Source organism: Mastacembelus armatus, chromosome 11 (genome assembly GCF_900324485.2).
Source record: "Mastacembelus armatus chromosome 11, fMasArm1.2, whole genome shotgun sequence".
Lineage (NCBI taxonomy): Eukaryota > Metazoa > Chordata > Actinopteri > Synbranchiformes > Mastacembelidae > Mastacembelus > Mastacembelus armatus.
Window position 1 is genome coordinate 16,510,944 of NC_046643.1, and position 26,827 is coordinate 16,537,770.

Sequence of the window (26,827 nt, forward strand, 5' to 3'; positions counted from 1 at the left end):
TTGTTACTTTCCACTAACAGTCCTGCTCAAATTAGGTCATTTCACTTTAAAAAGACATTCAACTTAAACCGAATATTAATGGGTTACAAATACCACTAAGTAAGCCCTCTTTCAAAGAGTATGTAAGGCAGCTGTTCAGTGTGATGCATGAGCTGACAGAGTAATTACCTTACTGTGAGAAGCAAAGCAAGCGTTATGATGGTGTGTACAGGCCAGAGCATTACCATTAATGTTACTGCAGGTTCAAACTATTGGCTGCATTTGATAAAACATTCCACATCTGAGGCAAATGTGTGTGTTTTAGCTTGTGATGGGTGTGTTAACTATTGAAGGTATTTGCATGTGTGCAGTGCATCAATAGCAGTTTTGTTCTGACGCTACATAAGTACATCCAAAGAGAAGGGTTTGCTTTGAAAAACCAATGTTAATTCAATGTTTCACATTTCAAGAAAAACAAGGTGCATCTGTGCCAACCCATTTATCCACTTTTGACATATTCAAAATTTCAAGAAGCTTCAGACTCAATGAGTGTCATATGTGGTGGGGAAGTAGAAAACAGGTTTGTTGTGGTTGTATACTGTTATAATAATTAAGAATTATGCATGGGAAGGTGCAATGGTTATAAGGTGTCATGCCAAAATATGAAGCCAGTGTTTGGTTTGGCCATTCTGAGCTACTGCAGACAAGATGGCTGCCTCCCTGAAAGGGGACCTGCTCCTTAAGTAGAATTAAAAGGTTAATTCTAAGATGCAATTTTAGCATTTTACAGTAACACACTAATAACAAGATATAGTCCATTTCTTCTAGCCCTGTAAATATTACACAGCATAGCTGGTTGTTTTCAAGGAGGAATGTGTGTGTGTACACAGTGCAAACCCTCACCCTCCTCTGATGACTCTAATGGAGATGGTCTCCTGCAGCTCCCAGGGCGTGGCATCGATAACATCGCCGCGTAATTCAAACCTCTGGCCGCACATCCCTGGTCGGTCAAAAATATACATCTATGGAAAACATGGACAGATATGAAAGCAAAAGGGAATGAGCTATAAAGCTCCTCAATTATCAAATTAAATGGTAACTAAAAGGTTAATTTTAGTATTAGAAGTCATTTAGTTTGACAATTAGACAATAGCAGAGTGGATGATATTACAATAATGACAAAAAAAAAAGAAAGAACTCAACTTGCCCTGATGAAGAATCTTTAATTAAAAAAGGGATATAACATTATCTACAGACAATATCCGTTTCATATTCAACCATAAATCCCCAATTTCAGGCCTATACCCTTACAACTGTAGAAGGTAAAATATAACAATATGGTAGCAGGGTAGCAGAATAGCATTAGTATTCTTCCTCTATGAAGCTCATTGAGTACACAAGCATCTTCAAAATCCTGTTCATGTTTAAAACACAGATGTTTCATCCAGGCCCTGCATGATGGACAAGTACTCAAAAGCTTCATCTAAATGTCAGCTCCACCTCTAGTATTCAGATTCCTTCATGGACAGCCTCAGTGAGAAAATATTCATTCTTCAGCTACAAGCAGGAGCAGGCCTGACTTCAAAAACCATAACCAGCCAAAAACAGGCAAAAAGTAACAGGTATTCAGCTTCACCTCAAAGAGGTGGTTGGTTATCTGGTGGGAGACAAATAGCTTAACCAGTCTGATACTACTTTCACTGAAAAAAGGTAACAGTTACAGTATGTACTGTAAGATGATACGTTTGCAAAAGAAACAGCAGAGTAAGTCTTTTGTCCCCTCAGGTAATCCATATATGTATTCTGTGAGTGAATGGGTAACAGCATAATGTCCGACCACACAGAGAGGTCAGCTCTGGGAACAACACACATCTTTGCAGTTTGCTAATTTAGAACTAGTCTACAATTACATCTGTGAGGTAGAGGCAGTTTGTATAAACGACAATGATTAAAACACAGAGGCTTCATATTCTCTATGGTTATATTTCTGTCTTCCAGAGTCAAATCCCAGGGTAACTCAGCCTCCACTGTAATTGGTACTTCATGGTTTCAGGATAAAGCTAAACACTGAAAGAAGCTTTAAATTTGAATGTGTGTTTTGTGCAGAAACTCACCTTTCCAGGGCGAGGATTGAGCTTCCCATGTTCCTTCTGTTTAGTGAGCTATGAATAAGAAAAAGAAAAAAAAACAAATCAGAACTCTTACTGATACATAAGGTAATTATTGTTTCTACACCAGTCATTTCTTGTATAATTATGTAAATTATTTACAGAACATGAAGACATTCATCACAGAGCTTAGACAGATGGGAATACATTCCTGCCACATTAACCTTATGCTTCCCACCGTACTGACCTCAGTGACAGTGTGACTCAACATGAAAACTGATCAGTGCAGCCAGCAACTAATGAATGAACTCACTGTTTCAGCTGTTAACTATGCTATTCACTTCTAGGTCTACAAATCTCAGCTGATATGTCGATGTACGTTTGGCATGTTTGCTTCAGTAGTTTTTGCAGGTTGCCACTGTGCCATCTGTGTATAGATTTACCAGAAACACTAGTGTGTTTGTGTCTGTGTGCGTGTGTGTGTGTGGTCTCAGGTATCACTTGGTCTCTACACTCTGGGAGACCTGTAGGAAACTGGTTATCATGTGGATCATGTTACCAACAAAAGAAGGCCTGCTCCTGAGGCTATTACCTTAACAGCGTGTCTTAATGTCCTTCCATACCATAATTTTTTAATAAGTTTTTAATACGGTGCTTAGAAAAATAGCCAGATTAATTGACCTCACACAACAACACAATAGCATGTGGTCGATTCTAACCTACACTAGAGCATCCAATCTTACATCTTCAGTGAAAGTGAGCTAAGGAGCTGATGTGGCCCCATAGTAGAATTTTCAGCTTTTTTTAGATAAGAAATACTAGTTAAACCTGTGTTTAAAAAAAAAAAAAAAAAACATTTTGCCAAAGCAAAGTGCATGAAGGTCACATTGTCCAAACTCATTTAAGCGCACAATTCCCAAACACAAAATGATGAGGTTAAGACTAAGGGCAGGTCCTTTGCTGTAATCTTAGACTTTTTTTAACCCCCATCATTAAGGTATTTAATTCACTTTATTACTGCATTTCATTAATAACTGGAGTATTCATGATGTTAGCGTTATGTGCATATTTCTGGACTACTTTTAATGAACTTCCACATGGTGCATAGAGCCTTTTGCAAATAGGTTAATATTTTGCATTGGTAAATCTGACACCCCAGTATGTTTGAACTACTGTAATAATGCCCCCACTGTAATAAAATCATGTGTGTTGCTTCTCATTCTAATTGACTTCTCTATATGTCCTAATGCAACCATTGGTGGAGATATTTCTACAAAACAATGTAGTTACATGGTGTCATATTACATAATCACCAAAGACTTAAAATAAACTTTTATATATTTTCTCAGCACTGACACTAACTAAGGGGTATCAAATGATCTAATAACAATGCTGGAGGTCTCGCAGTATTTGTTGTGGACTATTGTGAACTATAAATTAAACTCCAGACCTGCATTGGTTGTCTACAAAATGTTTTGTGTTCATTATAACCACAATTTAATTTAATCTTTAAATCAACAGACACATTAATGCTGGATGGTTTTGCATTTGCATCATTTTGCATTCTACATAGTTGGCGTTACCTAATCTTCAAATTTAATCATGACACTTAACACATAACAGCCCCATAGTTCACTGTTCGGACAGTGTTTTGATATCCAACTGGTGACGCCTATTTAATGCAGCTTGGTGCAGTAGCAGTTTGAGCTAAAGTTAATGCTAACAGTAAAATCTATAATCCCTGGCTTAAACTTTAGCTTTTTGTGGCTTAGAAGACACTATCAATGCAGTCCTGTTGAGTTGGTTTATATTTATAAACATGTTTCAAACATGTTTTATCCTATTTTATCCATAGGATTTTATCCTATTTAAAATTACATTTAGAAAAGGTACAAAAACCACTTTATACTCAAGGCACATTTCTCCTTCTGCTCCCTTCCCTCCCAGAAGCCTGGGCACAAGATTTGCTCTCCCATAAAATAACTGCAGATGGAATGTGCAGTTTCAGCAAATAACACATTAAAAAAAGAAAAAGGGTGAAGATGTGATGTGTGTAACAGCTAAACAAAGGAATTAAAAACTCAAAGTTGGGAACAGATAATCAAGCTGTCATTTTCTATGAACAGAACCCTTTCCTCAGATGTCCCTGTCTATTCCATTTCATCAAATATCAAGTAAACAAGGGAAGAAATGTGAGGATAAACACAAAGGGCAAGGTGTGGCCATGTCTCTGCAGGAACAGACAGATAGCTGGGATGGGTGGGGAACCCAGGCAAGATCTAGGAAAAACAGAATAAAAAAAAAAAAAAAGGAAGAAAAAAAAAAGCCTCATGCCCACCTGCTGAGAAAATGTCACAGATGGTTTTTAACGCATGAAGAAGTTTCTAGCATGTAATCTTATTAATCTACTAATACAGATATACATTACGTCGATACTAGAGCATGTCGAAAGTCATGTCTGTTCCAGGCTCCCAGGTCCATTATGCAAACAATTGCCTACTCCATTTATTTTCAACTTCCTCTATCGGTAGACAGAAGTGAAGCAGGACAAGGCTATAAAATCCTGTCCTGTTAACACCGGTGCCAATGAGACACTAACACACTACGCACATTTGTCTGATAGATAACACTACTACTAGTATAACACTAGTATAAAAAGTGCACTGTTTATGGCACGATTTTCTTCAGCTGCATTTAGTTCAAACATTCAGTATGGAAACATTTCTGCACAATGTAATAATCTGCATTATAGCACAGTTTATAACCACAGTTTCATATCTAACACCCATATTACAGATGCTTAGCTGTCAGTGGCTACCTGTTACTAGCTGCAGGAACACAATTTTGAGGATTTGCAACATAAAATCCCCCATATCTGACAATAATTTTATGTGGGCCCAAACCCCTCATCTGACGACAGCGTCAGTCAGTAATAGCAGCTGTAGAAATATGAAAAAAGAAGACACTGAAGCCATATTACTGAATGTCACAGATGCAAACTAAGTACTGTTTGTACAAACGCAAACATCGTGTGCAAATGTATATTTAAAGTACAAAGGACAGATGTAGACTAGTTATACTTTAAATCCAGCATTTGCATCAACAGAAATAACATCACTATTAGGCATTATAACTAAATGATACAGCATGGTTAAAAAGCCGAATGTAAGGAGAAGGTTTTACTGCTTGTCACAACATTCCAACTTTCCCTCAGGGGGGTATTTCTGTGCTTGCTCTGTTTCTCAACTTGTCACACAACTGCACTCTCAGCATGTAATGGTTACTTGTAATGGTTTATAGCTGAGAGTGAAATTGCTTAAAAACATTTCATGGCTTCTTTGGAAATGAGTGAAACAGGATGGACAACTGAAAGACACCTCACAGTGCAGTATTACTTTTGTTGACAAAACGACAGCTAAGTGGTAGGGAGGGTGTTTTCACTGCTATGCATGCATATATGAGTAAATATTCTCTTGCCAATGAACATGATTTCATGACATGTCCTAATAGGTTAAGCCCTTCACATGCAAACATAAATTCTTCGGTGGAAAAACAAGTGCATACATGTCACGAGCCTCATATTGAGCAAATGTGGAGTGACACCCTCTCTGTGATATGGTGACGCTCAGACCTGACAGGGGTTAAAGGAGCGGATCTCACTGACTACACTTTCATCTTTTCCTATGCCTGATGTCTAAAGGACCATTTAGACACAAGTGATGCACTCTGTGTTACTGAAACTGTCAACAGACATTTTAATCTTTCTGACGGTGCTCTGCAAAAATTTGAATTAAGATCTATAACTATGTTACACCAAGAAAAGCCACATGATGGACATTTCACGTATGCACAACAAACCACATATGATGTCATCTATCACTTATTGTAAGCTGAATTGTTTCTAGTTTTGCAGTCAAGACAATAGATCTGAGAGGGAGGCTGAGAGCTGCTATTATAAGTAAATGCAGATATTGTACAAAAGGCTCATATGTATTCATATATTTATTGTCTCACTTACCTTTGCAGGTTAGTGACACAATGCAAATGTAGCATTGTACTAGAGCATCATTCAGATAATACATGCAAGTAATGCACATATTACATAAATTAGTTCTACAACATTTTTCCCAAAAGGCACAAAAGCAACTTTCTGCCTAAATACACAGCAATAGTAATACTCACATAAGCGTCAGGGAAGGCTCTGTATTTTGACAAATTCCTTTCAGGCTCAGGTTCTTGGCTCTGGAACTGAGACCCACCATGCACACTGCTGAACAATGAAGTCTGCTGGAACCCCACTGTGCCCTCACTACTGAAACTTCTCTGCAGGGTGGGTGTGCTCAGTTTCCCCATACCTACACCCATCTCCTGCATCTGGCCAAACATAGATAGGGGGCTGTCTGTTGTGGTTAAATGCCTGTGGAGATCTATGGAGCTGGTCGGGCTTTGAAGACGGGTGGGACTGTTGGTGGAGGGTGGTGAGGTAATGCTAAATGGTGGAGGCCGACTCATATGAGTGTTGGGGTCTTCAGTTCCAGTCAAGGAGCTTGATGAGGAGCTCAGTAGCAATGACATACGCTCAAAGCGGGACCCCGTTGAGCCTGTCCCAGTAACAGGTTCACTGGGCTCTTTCTGTGCTGCACTCATGCGATCATTTGAAGGCCACAGTTCAGGTAGGGAGCTAGCTCGGAAGATTGGGCGATGGGCCTTTCCAGTTTCCAGATCTATGGATGATGACCTATAGCTTCCAAAGATGACACTGTTGTCTAGACGAGAGCCTGTGCTGAAAGATGGAAGGACGCCGTTTCCATTCAGCACCGGGGATTTTAAGTCCTCAGTGGGAGAATCTGAGGATTTTCTTGTCAGAATACTGTTGGTAACAGATGCTCTCAGGGGCAAGTTCAGGCCTCTTGTTCCAGTCTCTGGCTGCTGGGCCTGCAGATTGTTGAGCACAGACAATATAACAATATGATAAAACATTGGTTCATCCAAAAGTTACAAAAACATATTTAAATGTAGGTGAATTTCTAGTCATACAGACTTTCACTTTCATTTGCCACAGGTTTTGAGGTAACCATCTCAGATTTCTGCTTACACAACAACACAACAGAGCTGAATGGAAGGTGTTTATCTTCAACATTTTTTTGGAATCAGTAGCCAAGTTCCCAACCAAATATAGCATTTTTTTTTCCTTTCTGCTTTTTTTTAAGTGTGGTGCTAATTCTCCAGCTGGGTGCCATTAAAGCATTGCAGGGGAGACAATAAAAAAATGAAAAACTTGAAAAAAAGTGAAAAACTTGCACTGTACCTGCTGGCTCTGCTTCATCATTTCCAGTGGTGAACGAGTGTCTCTGTTGGAGCTCTTCAGTCCCAGGCCATGGGGCAGGGTGTAAAGTCCATCGAGGGAATCAGCAGGGGTAGTGGTTGCTTCAACCTTTTTTGTTGGAGTGGCTGGAGGGGCAGTGATGTTAGATGCAACAGGGCTGGGAGCATCCTCAACAATGGGAGGCAGGGAGGAAACAAGAACCTGAGGAAGTGCACGTGGACCTAAGCTCCTTGGCCTCAAGGAAGGCCCCATGCTCTTCAGAGTATCCACCAGCATATCCATCTCAAACTGGTTGGAGGAGTCTGCGTCAGGAGAAGGAAGGGGAGACGAGACGGGAGCTGGAGAGTCGGGAACCAGCTCCACAAATGTGGCTTTGAACACTCCAGTGAATCGTGTGGCCTCGTCGTCGTCTGCTGTGAAACTGTCTGTGTAGCTGGTTTGAAGTGTAGAAGAGAAGCCAGACACAGAAAGCTGTTTTGGGTCTGACTCTGCCTCTCCCTCTCTCTGTCCGTGTCTTTGAGCTGCAGGTGCAGCAGACTCCTCCTGCTCCACTAAGCTCCTCCTCCATTCATCTGTTGGTTCTCCAGTTGACTCCCTCTCACGGCTCAGATAAACTGTGGAGCTGTCACTCAGCCTGTTGCCAAGGGTGAGGTGTTCCTCTAGAAGGGGGGAGGAGGAAGAGGAAAAGAACGACGTGCTCTGGTATTTGTACGCTGGAGCCTCTGGGAAAGTAGAGGAGGAGGTTGTGGAGTAGGTGTCAGATCCAATGTAACTTAGAGAGTCAGAAAAAAAGGCATTCTCTGGTTTGGATGGTTTATATTGAGCAGCCCCATCTAACCTATTTTTCCATCTGTGCTCTGTGGTGAGGTCTGTTCCATTTGACACAGTGTTGCTAAAGTCCACAGTGTCATGGTTGGCTGTAGTAGTACCAGCCTCACTGATCAGAGACACTTTACGGAAGCGATGTTTGGATTCATCCTCTTTAATTGGAGACAGGCTCTTTATGGACAGTTTGGTGCTCAGGCTTCTATAGCCTGAATTCATTTTGTCAACCAATTCCTGCTCGACTTTTGTCTGCTGAATTTCTGAAGAAGCTGAAGGTGCCAGGGACCTGGACAAACAGAGAAAAAGGGAAACAAATATGATAAAAACTGAAAAAAAAAGCAGGAGTCTAGTTTTATAATAGTAACTGATCCAGAGTGTATAAAGTGCAGCAGTGCCTCCAGGGTGTGGTACTTGTGCAATGCCAACAATGCAAAATTATACAAAGGATTTGACTATCTTGACTTCATGACCACTTTCTTACCTGCTTTTCTGGCATATAATTCTTAAAAGAATAATACATGTATTGTGAAAACTGAGTAAAGTAAGAACAGTATGGAAAAGAACGGAGAGAGCAAAAGTTCCACTTGAGACTCGATTATAAAGCACATAATCAAAACTGTATATTTACATGAATATTTATTATATATTAACAAGTTAACTTGTACTGGAAAATCTAAATTACAAAACATGAGAACATAATTGGCTTAGTGAATTGCAATTAAAATAATAATATTAAAATAATAGTAAAAAAGCTTCAAAGTGACAGTGTGCTGTGATTGTTGGTGAGATACAAGTGCAAAAGTTACCAAATGCACCCTCAAAAGTTGAACCAATGGTTTCCAAGCTCTTAAACCCCACAGAAAATAAAGACTGCAAACATTTTCACAAGAGTAGACAATTCTAATATTTTTAACTAAAATATGACGGCAAGCTCTCTTTGAGGTAAGCTGCGACTTCTTGAAGTATTGCTGAAGCAACAGACCATCCTGGGCCATGGGAGCTCGAACTGCAGAAACATATTTACACCTAAAGGCACCTACTATCACACTGCACACACTAACACACAAGGAGACAGGTGTACACACACAGAGACACTGAGCATACACTGCACATTAGTGTTTTAACTACTGTAATCTGTAGTGATTACCATCGTTAAACTGTTGAGAATCTTCCACAATCAAAGATTAGTGACAAGTGATAAATGATGCACAGAAAAAAAAAAAGAAAGGGACCATGACAGCTTTTTGGCGTAGCGCTAACAGATGTGTTTTTCTGAAGAAGGTGTGGTTTAAACCTCCCTGTACATGTTCTGCTGACACAAGGTGACTTACAACAGATGGGATTCTCGAGAAGTTTCTCATTCTATTTTTATCTCAAGTAAGTTGACAGACAGTCAGACACACTTGAAATAACAACAAAAGACAAAGCTCTAGTCCCATAGGTGGCTCAGCTGGCTTCATATCTTATCCCACCAGAAACATCTGTACACACCTGTGTCTTGTTGATAGAGAAAAGAAAAAAAAAAAAAAAACAAGTAGGGAAACTGTATAACCGTATTACTTCTCATGACTCCACTACAGTGGAAGCCCGTAAGACAGGTGAGGCTGGCTAAACGCCTTACTTGCCTGTCAATGAACATTACTATTGCTGTTCACCAGAAAATATGTTGAAGGCTACAACTTGCTGGTGTACAGGTTATGTGGAAAAACCACCGCTGAAAAATCTGATTTCAGACGCACATAGAGACTTTGTTGGAAAACTCAAAAAGAAGCCTTTTGTTGACATTTATAACACTACTTACACCGTTTTTCATGTTACTGGTATATTTCAGTTGCCGAAATAAACCAGTACCAGTAAATATATATAATATAGAATTGTTGTTTTTAATCAAAGCAGACAACTGCTTTACATATAAACAACCATTTTAATGCATGACTAATAAACAGCAAAAGCACTTTCTTTTCTCTGTGATGAATGTACCGCATCTCCTATGTGTTGGTCATATACTTACTGATCAGTTTCTTCCAACACGCTTGCTGCCATCTTGTGGTTTTACAAATATAAAAAGTTCAGTGTAAAAGAATCACTTAATAATCCGCAACATGTTTGACTAAACACAAAGTCACACCGAGCCCAATCAGCAACATTAATTTAAGATCAAGCAGTCCATATAGGCCCTGTTGTGAATAAGCCACCTGCCTATGCACAACAATACAAGCTCAAAAGCCACAACTTATGCCAAAGAGAGCTACTTTCCTTCACAGGTTATGCGGACAAGGTGTGTTGATGACTTCTAAATTTGTTTTCCTTCCTTGTCTTACTTTCAGCTTCCTGTGACTTAAATTCTTGATCAAACGCCAGCTTCATATGAATGTAAGTGAATGTGCAATCTGGCCAATGCTACAGATGCTAGAACATATCACGATGTTTGGATGAAGGACTGTCTAAAAATATTAACCATTTACACCAATGGTCAGTATTTTCATTGCCAATTAATCAGTTAAACATCTTCATAATTAACAGATTTATCAAATTAGTGGAAATGCCCACTAGAAATAGAAATTCCAAGTCTTGCATTCAACTAATAGGCTGAAAGATATTTAATTCAAAACAGATTTTTCAGAACTAAAGACCAATGAAATGTCTCAATTGAACCACTATGATTTTATTTGCTGGACATCTCTATGCAGCCTGTTGCAAACATAATGCCACCCACATACACACCAGGAGGGCAATAGTGCAATATAGAAGCTGTGCATTCATCCATAAAGTAAGAGCTAAAAACCTCAATTGCAAAATATCTGATATGTTATGGGCCACAATAAACAAATAATTACTCATTATCATGTTTGCCCTTAGTTAAATAATAATATGTGGAGAGCTCTGAACTTTGAATATGAATATTGTGTATTGCACCAGACTGAACTGGCTTCATCCTTACAGCCCCTACAAATTAATATTTTACCCTTATTATAACAAATGATAGGTCAAAGGTAAATAAAACAAATGAGTACAATAGATCAGTTTATTGTTATTGTCCATATTGTTATTTGTGGATCATGATGTGATCTGTGGGGTATAAAAGCTTCAAGGTGAGAGTAAGTGACAGAACTTGTATCACTCAACATGAGGTCTGAAAAAGGGTGTGTTCAAAGGTACACAGGTATGTAGGCAGGTTTATTGGTAAACACTGGAGCTCATTTGCTTGCTAACCTCTCTAATCAGACAAAATACTTAGCTATCACAGCTGTCCTAATCACATAACCACATGGTAAAAACAGAAAGGGTTAGAATCTATTGTATAAGCTGTGTATGTATATCATTTACAAACTAATATTACAACACAAGATCATGTGTTCAATCTACCCCTTAGGCTATATTGCTGTGCAACTTCCTAAGCGACACCACTCAATTTGTGAGCAAACGTCGTCTTGCACTTTCCCCTAATTTGTCCTGAGCTTGAAATTTTTCACAAGCAAACTATCAATTAAACACTAAAAATATTTAATGTACACGTTCATTCATACACTTCATTTATGTTACGATTAAAATACAGTAAACCCGCATCCCAAAACCCAAAATACAGACTTTCTTCCAACAGCATAAGACTCGTCACTTACCCCTGAGTCAGGTCCAGTCGGGCTTCTGGCGGAAGCTTGTGTGTATCAGTGAGTGCCTCGGCAGCTTTAGTATCAGGATGGTGTACGTCCACATTGGAGGCTGACAGTTTGACTGCCACTTCTTCTTGCAATGTGCTGTTTCGGTCTGTGCTCTGAGTAAGTGTATCCACCCACTCACTCCTCTGTGGTGCCGCACTGTCTTTAATTTCTGTGGCATCTGATTGGTCAGCACGGTGTGCCAGTGTGCCCATAACAACATCCAGTCTACCAGAAGCAAGTGCGACTACATTTGTTGTGCTTTTACTGTTGGTTTCTATGCATTCTTTGCTGACTTCTTTATTCTTGTTTGCCTTGGCTGAAACTTGCTCTTCTGCCTCACTATATGTGGGTGTGATCAAATTAGTCTCAATTGTTTTACTGGAAGCAGAATGTATATATTCAGAAGTCATGATGTCTTTGTAAGACCGACATTGTAGCTCCTGGCTTGAGAGTTGCTTCCCTCCATACAGGTGGTCTTCTGTTTCCAAGTCCTTGGTCTGGTTTCCCCCAGACTCCTCCCCCTGCCCGTGCGGCTCACTGGAGGGTGGAACATCCTTGCATACCATCACCCGCTGAACCGGTGTGGCCAGTAACTCCTCCTTCCTCCCCTCCATCTCTTCTCTAGCCTGTGGCAATGCTGTGGTTGCTATTTCTTTCTCCACACTCTCTGCATCACTGCTTACAAGAAAATCAGATCTTCCAGTTTTGTGCACATCAGCTTCTGCCCTCTGACCTCCGAGCAGTTGCTTCAATTCACTTTGGCTGTGGAGCTCCTCTGTGTTTCCTTCATTGCCCATTTTGCTTTCCTCATTCTGGATTTTAACAGTTTCCACACTCAAATCTCCCTCATTTCTCTTGCATAAATCTCTTTCTTCAAGCTCTTCCTGCTCCTCACATAGTCGACCCTCTCTCAACCCATGTGCCAAGCCAATTTCTTCTCTTTCATCCACTGTGGACATTTCTTCTTCCTCACTCTCTTCTGCATTGTTCTCTGTGGTTTCTTCATTGCCCCATTTGCTTTCTTTACTCAGCATTTTAACAATTACCACCCTCAAATCTCCCTCATTTCTCTTGCTTAATTCTTTTTCTTCAGTCTTTTGCTGCTCCTCACATAGCTGGACCTCTGTCAACCCATCTACCAAGCCAGTTTCTTCTCTTTCATCCACTGTGTACATCTCTTCTTCCTCGCTCTCCTCTGCATTGTTCTCTGTGTTTTCTTCATTTCCAAATGTGCTTTCTTTACTCTGCCTTTTAACAATTACCACCCTCAAATCTCCCTCATTTCTCCAGCTTATATCTTTTTCTTTAATCTTCTCCTGCTCCTCATGTAGTCGGACATCTTTCAATCCATCTCTGGAGCAAATTTCTTCTCTTTCGTTTACTGTGTACATCTCTTCTTCCTCGCTCTCCTCTGCATTATTCTCTCTGTTTTCCACATTGCCTATTTGGCTTCCCTTATTCTGCGTTTTAACAATTGCCACGTTCAAATCTGCCTCATTTCTCCTGCTTATCCCACTTTCTACAATCCTCTTCTGCTCATTATGTAGCCAGAGCCCTTTCAGCCCATCGACCACGTAATCGTCTTCTCTTTCTGTCACTGTGCACATCTCTTCGTCCCCACTCTCCTCTGCATTGTCCTCTTCCGCACTGTAGTAAGTCTCGGTGGTGCTGCCGTCATCTGATCCTACGCTCAGATATACTGGGCTCAAAAGTCCTTCATCCCTTTGTCCGGAAGGAGCAGAAAAATTCTCCGTTTTGACTTTTATCTCAAGACCCTTCACTGTACTCATTTTGTCAAGCGCAGGAGAAAGACAACCAGGATCACTGCTCGTCTCATCTGTGACCAACTCTTTGATGACGACAGCTCTCAGTTTGGAGTCAGTAACCTGAGTATCCATCCCATGGGATCTTACATAGTCAGAAACAGGAGGGGCAGAGTTTTGAACAACAGGCACTGACCTGATAGTCTCATGAATGAGGGTGAACCTGTCTGACTTCAACCCTGAATGGGAGCGGGTCAGCTCTGAATAAGGAATGTCTTGACCAACAGATTCAGAAGCTGAACTGAGAGAGGGGGGTGCATATCTGTGGTGAACATCTGGGTCTGTTTGAAGCTCAGAAGCAGTAGAACTTTGGTAAGATGTAAATTTGGAGCTGTCACTAAAAGAAACTACCTTTTTTTCACTGAACTTGACTTGTATGTTGGAGTAACTATGTTCAGCATCATCCATTTTGCAAGCAGTAAAATCACGTGAAGTCATCAGGCCTGAACAGAAAAGATTAGTTTCTGTATTCTGACATTCATCAGTTGTTTTAACCATGACAGGCTCTGAGTTGGTGTTAAGTTGCATTGTCCTGGCATGAGTTTGAGGCGGAGGGTTTGAGAGAGATGCCATTACCTCAGAGGTAAAACTTTGGGGGAACAGTGACTCGTACAAAGCTCCGTAAACTTCATTTTGAACAACAGGATGAGTACTATTTTCCTCCATAACAGTGGAGGTTGCAGAGGCACTCTTCTCAGTTTTGGGAACAAACCTCTCAGTGCGAGAAACTGAGAGTTCTTGACGGGTGGAAGCAGAATCTGCTTTGAGAGCAGATTTGTCATTGTGAGGAACAGGGGGTAAGTCTCCAGACGAGGAGGCATCATTAGTTATAATATCAGATATGGGATTAGGGGCATGAGGTTGGGAACATGATAATGCAACGTGGGTGTATTCAGTAAGAGAGACTGTTTTTGAGTATGGCTGTTGGGGGAAATCATTATCACACAGACTATTGTTTGTGCAGAATGAATTGACAAGTGCTGCTTTGTGATCTGAGCTGTCAAACATGACTGGAGACTGGCTGGCTGGACGACTAGGTACAATTTGGGTACCAATAGCAGAGGGGGCTTCTTTATGAGGTGTGTGGGCAGAGGAACTAACTCTTTTGGATGAGTTTTCAGGAATAGCAGTGTTCAACTGCTCTTCATCCAGCTGGAGCTCAGGAATGGAAGCCATTGGTGGTTCTGTGTTCACATCAGGAGGGTCAGAGCCATTTGTCAGAGGCTTCTTTCTTTCTTCAGTCTTTGCAGGAACAGATGACTGTGATAGCTTGGGGAGGGTGATGCCTGATTCTGATTGTTTTGTGGCCACAAGAGAGGGAGAAGGGATGTCAAATGTACTACTGGTGTCAAGCTCTGGCTGAGACATACTGAAAGCTCTTGTTGTATTAGGCTGATCCAACTTCATCTCACTGAGGTCCAGGGGAGTCTGAAAGAAAATCATGTACAGTTTCACTAAAGAATGACAACTATGCTGTTCATCGTGTCTACAGAAATCAGTCCTTGATCAGTCGTATGTCCATTCATATAAAAAAAAATATTCTAATTTTAGCTAATCATTACATATGATTCGCTACTTGCTTGTCCCATATGAAGTGAGAAGAAATATAGACATTTAGGTATAAAATAAAGGAAAATAACAGAAAACTGTTTGAACAAGGAATTTTTTTTTTTTAATGTTGTACAACTGACTGATAATTCTGAAAATTCCTTCAAAACAGTTTCAAGTGCTGTTAAACAGCTTTCTAAGTTCTGCATTTAGGTCATTTCCCAGGAAAACAGATTGTAACTGTAATAGAAATAGAAATAGTAGGGGCTTGAATAAGTGATCATATACTAAAGAGAAATGAATTAAATGACAATGTGTCCAAAATTGGGGGACAAAATTCATGTCAGCCCAAATTATGAATTTGAGGAAATGGTGTTACCTCCTCTGGCACTTCAATGTCTGAGTTATGAAGGCCAAAAGTGCTCTTAGAGATATTCTCTTCATCCTTCTTCTTCCTCTTTCTAAGCCCAAAGGAGAAGGTAGCAAACCTTTTTGGCTTACGAAGATCCAACTCTGAATAGCTGAATTCTTTGTCCTGAGAGGAAGATGGAGGAGTGGAGAGTGAGACAGAAATATGTGTAGAAAATAAATTAAATACAAAATGCAGGACAAAGAATTCCATGTTTCCATGTTAACACTAAAATAACTTCTTAAAAGCATCCAGGAAAAAAAACTGCCTTGAACAGCATAACTTGCTCTATATACCATCTCTAGTTTTGGTATTATGAAAGCAGATACTGTAGTTCCTAATAAACATACAATACATACCAAACATACTTATTCATTTTACGGTGTTGCCAAAGGTTAATTAGAAGGATTCAAACACTACTTCTGTTAATAGTGAGAATGAGGATATTGCACAATGAAAATTCCTCCACAGAGAAAGGAGTGAACACCTTAATTTCATTCCAAGCAGTAAAAGCAGCTCCACCCTGAAAAAAATGAAAGACTAGTAGAACGCAATCTGCTAAACCTAGTATCTGCTGACATTGGAAACATCTGTATCTCTACACAGCGTTAATGTAATTCTTGCTACAAAAATGTGCTTTTTTTAATGACTGAGATAAGTTGGATCTGGTAGGATTGTCTGGCAAAGCATCTTGGGAGACCACCACGGACAACCCAAACATTGCTCATCAGATATATTAGAAAAATCCTAAAGCTGCTGATGGCAGACACAGAGAAAAGATACAGGCCATGGTATTCTGGTCGTTGTGTGTGCATGCTTTGTTGAGCCATGATGACAAATGAGAATGGAACACAAAAACTGTCACTGCCATCTGTCAGATTTTGAACTGGGTGTGACTATAAAAAATTCTTCCTTCTGTGATGGGTAGTTAGAAAAGTATGAGAAGCAAAGACAACAATCAGTAGAGACTGAGTCGAGTCTGGAACATGTTAAACCACAGTAAAATCCTCCACAAATAATGTCTGACTAACAGTCAGGTGTTTGAGTACACTTCCCCATTCAGTTTAATAGGACACTGTGTCCAAACTGTATATGCACTGAAAACCAAATATGCTACAAAAGAGATATTTGAAAATGTTCATTCAAATATATACAGCCATAAAAAAAAGCTTTCCCTTTTTTAGGGAATGTGAATCTAAAGGTCATACCATTACCATTGTTTGTAGCTAGCTTAAAATAAAAGACAATATTGTCACTCACAATATTTCCCCTGAATGATCTTCAGTCCAATGATCATTATTTTGATTTTAATTAACTTGTTAAACAGGATAAATCTTCCACGTCCAAATCAATCTGCTCATCTGCAGCTATACATCATACAGGGAATATTGAGGTTAATTGTTGTGTCGCACACTTTTATTATAAGAAAAACCTTTTTAGTATGAACAGTGAACTACTTTGTATGACCTAGGACAAATGAAATATGCCTCCCACGTTACAACAATTTGATAAGGGATCTTGGTGGTGATGTTCTGGTCCACTGGTTTTGCTAAAAACCGCCCTGCTGCCACAACTTCATTATCAGAACCTGTTATGCCACACTATAAGCCCAGCAGTCTGTTCACATGCAAAACAAAAATGGATCACATCTTCTGGGCACTGCACATTTTTGAGCATCACTTTCACTTTGAAAGCAAACAGGATCTGAACACAAACACTACATATGCTGAACACACACCCTGAACTTCAAGCTTGCAATTCGTACTGCATTTAACACACATCCAATCAATAAATTACAGTTTAAGAGGTTAAACACTTCAATAGCATTACTGTGTTTTTTTTTCTTTAAACATGTCATCTGTCCCACAGGTCTCAGCTACAGTGAAACCATCTAGCTACGCCTCAGAATTGCTGCTTAGTAAAGCACTGGCACCCTCTAGTGGATGATATACACCATCTCTAATATTTCCTGTTCCCTTGTCTAACTGTCATACATGGGAATAAGTAAAGCTAATTAAAATTAATTGTGGTGTTGTGGACATACAGGAACAACAATCACAAGTGACTTTGCTGAACTAAAAAGAGGACTATGCTGTGTGCTATTGTGATATGGTGCCCTCTGGGGAGCCTGCATGCTGGTCAACTGCAATCAACTGTACTGTACATGTATGCATATTTAACTCAAGTGATAATAGAGATAATACGAAGAAAAATATGGGTAAATGACAAACTGTTCTCATCTGTGTAGGGCATAATGAAAACATCTCTGAGTATAGGGATGTCAAGCAAGACCTGGTAGAGTTTCTATAAACCACAGGAGGAATGTAGCTTCTGTTAAAGAGGGGACTCATGAAGTCACCTATGAGGGGGTTTATCAAAAATTAGCCCCAGAGAATATTCATGTTCAGGCGAGTCTGTGGTATTTTTAGAGTGCTGGAGAAAACTGAGAGCGTCTACCTGTAACTGTCATCCAATTTGAGAGCAAAACAGAGCTACTAATGCATTTGGAAGACTGTCAAAATAGCTTCAATCTTTAAAAACAAGGCTTTTTACATTTCTAAAACTGTAAACATTTCATATGAAAGTATGAGTGACAAAATCTGACAGAACAAAAAAGTGCCCAAATTACTTTTACCAACTTAAATAGTTTACAAGATTATATTCAGATATACAAATGTGAAACAACTGAGGGACAAAGGTAAACTTGAATTTTAACTTAAGCTTGATAAATCATGTGCTTGACATTTGGCACCAGAGAGAATAATATCAAATTTCACATGAAGAACAGTGAGAGAAAACCATAAGCACTGCAGCAATGAATGGGAAAGAGAAATTCTTCATTTGCAATTTATATTAAGAGAAATTATCCTCGTAACACTCAGATGAACTCGTGGAAACTGATAACACTTTCCCACAAAGTGTTGATGTCTGTAGCAAATGTTTACAGACTTACTATGTTAGGACAGTTAATTGTTTTGACACTGTTTCATGTTTAATTTTTATTTGCTTTATTTGTATTTACATAACTTTTAAAACCCAAAGGCAATTGTTTCATAACAGGTTCCAGTAAACTGCATGATTCTACTTTGAATGCACAAGTATGGCCTTGTGTGCATGCACCTTGCTGAACCTCTCACTTTGTACGCACAAACAAATATACAAACACACTATTTGACATGATCCAGTTAACAATTCTCTCCTGCTTGACTGCACTGTCTGAAATTCTTTAAAAGTTCAAAATAGCTGCACTGAGACTTATTATTAATAACTACCTGTGAGAAGAAGTCAATGAAAACAGCTGAACTGACCTTTGACCTGGGTGCAGTGCCATACAGAGTAAACTTCTTCTTGTCTGACACTCTGGAGTCAGCCCAGGTCTCTCCATCCACTGCAGTGTCATTGGTTTCAACAGCACTGATGAGGGACACAGTTAGAAATGTAAACATATTAAGAATCAACTTAAAACATACTTACATCCTACCATACCTAAAACTACATCCAAATCCTCCTTCATGACATACCATTAAAAGGGGACACTGCTATGCTTAGTAAAATATGGCAGTGAACATTCCCTAAGCAGTGAATCACTGGCTAGGGAATGCTGAATAGAACCGGCTAAACAGAGAGTAAGTTTGTGTTAATAGCAGAGTGCCATGTGCTTGACTTTTGTTATGCTTTCATGACTAAAACAAGGATATTGTGGCTGACAACCTCATTTTTAAATTCAATCCTTATCTCAAAGCGTGTATGGTGATTTCCTGCTTATGTCCTAGGATGTTGGCACTGGTGTGCAGCAGAGCAGGGGCTTCAAAGTCAACATAGAGGCTCCTTTAATAATCATGACCTGTCATCACATCAAACAAATGGTACAAAGGTCTCTTTATAGACACAGGCTGTTTTCCTTTGCCCGTGTGAATACAACAGGAAACCAGATGAGCAGAGTAAACTTTAGTACCAATGCCACAACTTATAGTCCAGTATTAATACTCATTTCACCTGTGTATTCATAGGTGACAACAGTTCAAGGGCTTTTTTGCTGACAAGCATTATTCAGCATCAGTGACTGGGAGTTGACACTGACACCTGTAATCCCAAAGGCTCATACATGAAAAAACACAGGCACACCCACACACTTGTGCACAGCTACATAAAGTTGGGTGTTTGACTTTTTTTGATGCATGACGATCCATGAGTTAGTTCTATCAGTCTGAAGCAATTTACTTGCAATGTGCATGACTAATGAGCTGATCCTGGGCCAGAAAGAAAATGTCCAGAGGAAACAGGATGAGTCAGACATTGATCAGTAGGTGATGAGTGTTTACATGTAAGCACACAAGGATACCCATAGACAGGCCAAGCATTTCACTGTGTTAACTTACAACACCTGGCATTCTGGGAAAAAAATAAAAAAATAAAAAATCTTAGGGCTGTCTTGATTTGGATGAAGTTCAACAGGATGTAAGTGAAAGTTGAAGGTTCCTCCCATACTTTCTCGGGCTGAGCAGTAAAATGTGAATGTTTGTTTGAACAGATAGAGAGATGGTGACAGTGGGAGGGTGCTGTGCTGTGCTGTGGCCTACTTGTATGAAATGTACACATTTGCATAGTATCTACAAACTGGCAGACACTTGCTGCAGCTAAACCACATATTTGCTATATGCAAATCATAGATACAACAGACACCATCTCCAACGTCTTACAGGAATAGTTGAATATTTTTCTAAATATATTTACTCATATTCACATCTATATTGAATATGTAGCTGGAGTCTGGAACTAATTAGCTTAGCTTAGCATGAAGGCTAGAAACAACAAGAGCAACATGTGAACATATATTTTCTTTGTCTAATCCATACAAAAAACAACAAAAGAGTCAAATATTCAAAATGTATGAATGTCACTGTGAGCTAAGAATATAGCTTCACAATCTTTATCCTACACTAAGCTAACATTTCTGAGTAAAGAGTTTTAGTGTTAGCTATTGACCAATCAAGCTGTTCCCCCTGTTTTCAGTCTTTATGCTAAGCTAAGCTAACCCAACTTCTAGCTCCAACTACTAAATATTTACAAAAACAAAGATTCAAAGCCCCACTTTGGTTTAGAGATTTCAATACAGAAAAGATGTGGAGATGCCTCTTACTACATACTGTAAAGATCAGAGCGTTATTTAACTCAGCACATACTGCTGAAATGAGCGTTGAAGTATGTGAGACATTTCTAGGACTTAAGAGAAATGACACCCAGTTATTCAGGTGACAGTCTCTAGGAAAACAACACTTAGCCACACAGTGTCAAGTGACTGGGCCTTTCAATAAAAGGTTTTCACTACCACTATTACTTTTAGTTGACAAATGTGAAAAGGGATATTTTAAATTCAATGTTAACATCATTCTTTAGAACAGGGCTGTCACTTCATGAGCAGTTATTAAGTGACATTAAGACTCATCTTCTCAAATATTTGCTCAGTCCAGTTTAACAAATACGCAGCAAAAGGCAGAACGGAGCTGCTCTCACATTCATTTGGTGCAGTGAATCATGCAAGGTAGATGTGCTGTGGACAGACCTGAAAACATCCTGCAGCAATAGATCATCAATGCCAATTGCCCATGAAATCCCAACTCACAGAGGACATGCCAAAACACAAATGTCTGTCTAAACTGTGTTTAGTCAAATGATAAAATGCACCACCATACAAAACTGACTATATCCAAAATCATCTCAAAATGTCACTACATTCTTTTCACAGATACAAAAGCAACCACCTCAATAAGGGGTCACCTATATAGTTTATCTTATTGATACATCATGTTATTAGTTATTAGTCAATATCTCAATAGACTTAGTGGACTCAACACCAGTCTCAACAATAGACTACTTAAAGCAAACTGCAGATTTTTCTAATGAAGCTACCTCTAACTTGACTTCATCCAGATGTATGACTTCATCTGCTGCTATTTAACCCAGCAGGTCACATTATACAGCACTACTATTTTGAAAGATAAATGTAAAAGATCTCTGGGCGTATTCATAAAGATTCATATCACGAAGAGTAGCTCCTCCTAACAAAGTTCGTAGGATTGTGGGTGTTTCCTAACAATTTCCCTTAAAATTTAAGCATACAGCCTAGGAAAGATTAAAGTTATTCATGAAGCACCTTGAGTCTTAAAAGAGCTTCTATGGTAGGCCACTGTAAGGAGTAGGCAGGAGGACTTTTAAGAGACTTATGAGTTTCTTAAGCAGAGTAAGAGAAAAGAAATGTGCTCAACACTCTGAATGACAGTGAGTTAATCAAACGTTACAGATTAGATACAGGAATAACGTTTGTGGTTGATCTTATTACAGATGTACTGCTATCTGTTGCTTACTACTTTTACTACTCACTATTTATTACTTTCGCTACACGACTACCTGAATTTCCTTCAGGGGTTAATGAAGTTTATCTTATCAGATCTCCTACCCAGCACAAACATGCCACAAAGCCAGAAATGAAAGTCATCACAACTCATATTTGGCAGCTGGGAAAATGCAACAATGCAGCAGTGGGTCTGTCACAATCTTCCATCAGCAGAGTGATCACAATTATAACAATCACTACAGCACTCTCAGAACCTTCTATCATGTCACAGTTCATTTTCTTTCCAATGGGCATAAACACTTACAGGCTCATCTAACGGCAGACATGGACTTCCCCAGTGTTGTCGGAGTAATTGATAAGTCACACATCCGAATTATTGCACATAATGAAGAGGTTTACATTAATGAAAGAGGTACCACAGCAACAATGTTCAAGATGTTCTCATTGCAGAAAATAAACATCCAGTTACTTTTAGATTAAGTATATATGTGTGTGATTAGGGGAAAATATACAAAAAAAAAAAAAACATATTTCAAAGTTAAGGCTTAGAATATATCATGTCCTGCTGTTTGTGTGTGTTGAGGCATGTTTTTAAGAAAACCAATCATAGTCTTCAAAATGATGCATCATACCTAGCAACAGGGTCAGGACGTATGAGTTTTAATTCCACTAATGGAATAAGACATAAAGCGAAGTACAGAGCCTGTACATAATCTGCATCAGTCCTGTAGAACATGGACTGCTTTTTGAGTAAGTGATCACTGGTTACTCAAACCATTGAACCTTTTAACATTACAGCATTACTGTCATAAGGACATATTCAGTTTCAACTTAACCATCATTCATTGACAATGAAGGTCATGTCAACACAGTAATAGTTCTTTCTGCCAGGTTTCTGTGAGAGTAAAGAAGTATTTCTACTTCGAAGTATCTGGTGACCTCTGTTTAGTGTATATGCAGCCTCAACATGCTTGCACTACCCACACAAAGATACAGTAACAGATTTCACAATTCAAGTGACACACTTAAAACCCAATAACGTCAACTATTTAAACATGTATCCCAAGGCACAATGATGTGTGTGTCTGCATTTATATAATTGATTAGTGTTTTTGTAACAATGCAGTAGGCATGTGGAGCAGCAGGTTCCTACACACAACCTCTGTTAATCCACAGCTCCACTCAGAAGCCCAACATACCTCATCAGATACTGAAACTTTGGGTGTGTTTGACTTGTTTGAAAAGTGAACTTGAGTTTCCCCTCTGTAATTTCATAGGTATAGGTAATAGCATAGGTAAACTGTATACTGAAGCTCCAAATTACTTGAACTGTCCTTGAACTCTAGGACACCCTATGAAGTCAAAACAAACAAAATATCTTGATCTATTTATTTTTGACCCTGAAATCCTCAAGCCTTTGCCGAATAAAACCCTGGACATGGATTAAAACTAAATCTTTAGCAACAAAAACAAATTAAGTCCATATCTGTGTTTAAATCTGATCCAGGACATTCACCCACAATGTCTGCAAAACGCACTGATACACTGTGAATGACAAGCTAATGTAACAGGTCATGCTTACAAGAGGTCTAACAATGGAAAGATATGAGGTTAAGGACAGCGACCTACAGTACTTTTGTATGTTTGATGTAGATTGTTTTTATTTCTGAATGTCTAACCTACATTGCTAAACTTCACCCTTGTATTACTTGTGTGTGCAGCTTCTGTGTGCAAAGGCGGTACTTGTCCTGTCAGCCCGTCATTTATTATCCTCTCTGTGCAAACAAACTGTCTGCTCAACCACACGAACAGCATGATTACATGGTCCAGGTATGTTTCTGCTGTCTACCAAAAAATCCTGAAGGAGAATGTCCGGCCATCTGTTCGTGACCTCAAGCTGAAGCGAGCTTGGGTTCTGCAGCAGGACAATGATCCAAAACACACCAGCAAGTCCACCTCTGCATGGCTGAAGAACAAAATGAAGACTTTGAAGTGGCCTAGTCAAAGTCCTGACCTGAATCCGATTGAGATGCTGTGGCATGATCTTATAAAGGCGGTTCATGCTCGAAAACCCTCCAGTGTGGCTGAATTACAACAATTCTGCAAAGATGAGTTGGCCAAAATTCCTCCACAGCGCTGGAACAGCCTCATTGCAAGTTATTTGAAATGCTTGATTGCAGTTGTTGCTGCTAAGGGTGGCCCAACCAGTTATTAAGGTTAGGGGGCAAACACTTTTTCACACAGGGCCATGTAGTTTTGGATTTTGTTTTCCCTTAATAATAAAAACCTTCATTTAAAAACTGCATGATGTGTTTACTTGTGTTGTCTTTGACTAATATTTAAATTTGTTTGATGATCTGAAACAAAGTGTGGCAAACAAATAAATGCAAAAAAATAAGAAATCAGGAAGGGGGCCAACACTTTTTCACACCACTGTATATACACAGCATCTGTATACTGTTCAAAACCCAACAGCATATAAGCAAAGTTTAAACCTCATAGTAGAACGCTTTGTTTATTCATATATTGTATGAGGTTTAAATCAATAAGATAAGATGCTGCACAGCATTAACGGAAGTGTTCTGTCTTATGGATAACACTATTAGAAGTCCAGAGAGGATGCAGCTTTATTCAGCACAGTATTTTACAAGATGTCAGTGAAGACTCCAGGATTCAGTCATGCCTGACATTAACTCAGTCCCATCTCTAGACTACACTGGAGAAAATATAAAGGCTATCATTTCTTTATAGTCTATTTCTACAAGTACATAGAAATGTTGGTCTCCATTTAATACCTATTGTACATGTTATAGCTTCAGCTCACTTTCCCTAATTCAGAATAGTCCCTGATGGTATCCAGGATTAACTCAAACATGAAGAGTAGGCCCAGCTTTTGAACTTGGTTTAGTTGTACTTCAGAGAGCTAAACCTACTTACCTGCCAATAGCAGCTAAACACAAATTTACTAGCAGTAATTTAGAAACACGTTATTGTTTAAGGATCATAATTTCATTGTTGATTAATAAATTGTTGAGAAAAGTTTGAATTTACAATTATGTTTACTGCTTAACTGTAAAACAATCAGACACTACAGACTTGGGACATCTTCCATACATGTATACGTAAGGATTACATATACATATAGGTTATGAAAACAGCTGCTGGATTCATTGACTGTTTCAGTTCTAAATATTTTGACCATGGCCATAAATGGATCAACAGCTTTTGCTGCTTCCATGATGAAACGAGAATTTCAATCATGCATTTATTTCTAATATAAGATGCCTAGAAATGATACAGTTAAAATACTCACATGAAGGACCTTTCACAAAGTGTATTACTTAAGCCATCTGAAAGTCTTCAAAATGTTATGTTTACTCTTTCACACAGTTGCACAATGAGTTTAATGGATTTCACAGGTTTTCTTTCAACAGTCCTGTCTGGACAGGCCATTTACCAAACATCAATATTAATTCACTTAGCAACAAAGTAGGAGCAAATTTAAGGGAGCTCTTTCTTAAGGTTTTTACCTACCATACCCTGACCTCATAAACACACTGGTGTGTTGATGGACTGTTGTACAATGAGATCTGAGTTAACATGTCACTGGTATCTCAGTTTTTAGTGACTATGCTGACGGTTCAAGTCCCAGACGCCAAACAGAATAAAGGGCTGCATGTTATGATCTGATTGCCTGAATGATGTGTGTTTAACAAAGCGTTAGGAGCAGCTGTGCCTCCATCAGATCATTAACTGTCTGCAGCTCTGTTAAATCCTCCAAGAAAAGCTGAATGACACATGCACGAAAACCTGCTACTTGTTCACAATCTCGACTTAGTTCAAACGTACCTGGGCACCTGCTGGCTCTCGTTGTCTGAGTGCTGGTCGCCAGAGCTGGTCTTCGACTTTGTCTTGAACTTTAATAACTTGAATTTCTTCTTTTCTCCCTCCTTTTTGTTGACGGTCTTCTCCAGAGTCTGGTCCGGGTTGGCGTCGCTCCTGGAGAACAAACTTTTCAGAGACTTTTTGGATGAACCCTTCTTCGCCATCTCTGCTGGGCCACCTCGCCGCGGGCAGAGGACGTTTGTCAGGCTTTTAGATGACCTTTGAATGACTCGAGTTTACTTTTCCGCCCAGTGCCCGATCATTAAAAGGTGATGAAAATCGTCGTGGAGTGGAAACAACTGCAGGAGTGACGCTTGTTGACGGATGACAACTGCTGCTGCTGCAGCTTCATTTTGTGTGAAGCAGACCCAGCTCAGGTGTGTCGACACGCCCTCAAACAGATCCACCCATACACCCTTCATACACCCTGTGACTCTGCTCTGCCTCCACCTCCACACCCTTTCCCTTAGAGCCGTAAAGGGTCTGAGCTGACTGCGCCCCGGGTTACTAACCATGTCCATGTTTAAAATGACATATTCATTTACAGAATGAAGTTTTCAGTGTGAAGAACAGGGACAGATAATGAACATATGCACCAACTGGGTTCTGATTAGGTTAAACCTCCATTAGATGGTTTGGTCATTTTAATTTTTAATGTATTTTAAGTTAATGTTTATCCCCAGTTAGGCCTGTAGTTAAGTTTTGTTTTTAGTTCCCAGTTTGTAGATAAATAAGGAAACCAAGTCTAAGATCTTGATAAAGACCGATGAACTGCTGGTGAATATAAGAGTCAGCGATGCTTAACAGATTCTCTTTTAGTAATTAGTGCTCATCACTTTCCCACACATTGTGGATTTAAAGATTCTGGTGAATTTTTATTAAAATGCAATAGACAGATTGTTGTGCAGCC

The 26,827-nt window shown here is 39.3% G+C and overlaps 1 protein-coding gene across 1 annotated transcript in view; it reads right to left on the reverse strand.

The window, feature by feature from the left end:
• crybg2 (crystallin beta-gamma domain containing 2) overlaps nucleotides 1–26,228 on the reverse strand; it is a 34,602-nt gene extending 8,374 nt beyond the window's left edge. Inside the window, exons 1-8 of the mRNA XM_026300242.2 lie at nucleotides 25,882–26,228; nucleotides 18,986–19,091; nucleotides 15,648–15,803; nucleotides 11,859–15,148; nucleotides 7,396–8,524; nucleotides 6,270–7,022; nucleotides 2,094–2,141; nucleotides 883–1,001 (exon numbers count right to left, since the gene is read on the reverse strand). Of these exons, the coding sequence (XP_026156027.1) occupies nucleotides 883–1,001; nucleotides 2,094–2,141; nucleotides 6,270–7,022; nucleotides 7,396–8,524; nucleotides 11,859–15,148; nucleotides 15,648–15,803; nucleotides 18,986–19,091; nucleotides 25,882–26,081 (5,801 nt within the window). The 5' untranslated portion in view covers nucleotides 26,082–26,228. The remainder of the gene's footprint in view (nucleotides 1–882; nucleotides 1,002–2,093; nucleotides 2,142–6,269; nucleotides 7,023–7,395; nucleotides 8,525–11,858; nucleotides 15,149–15,647; nucleotides 15,804–18,985; nucleotides 19,092–25,881) is intronic.
• Between the last annotated feature and the right edge of the window lie 599 nt (nucleotides 26,229–26,827).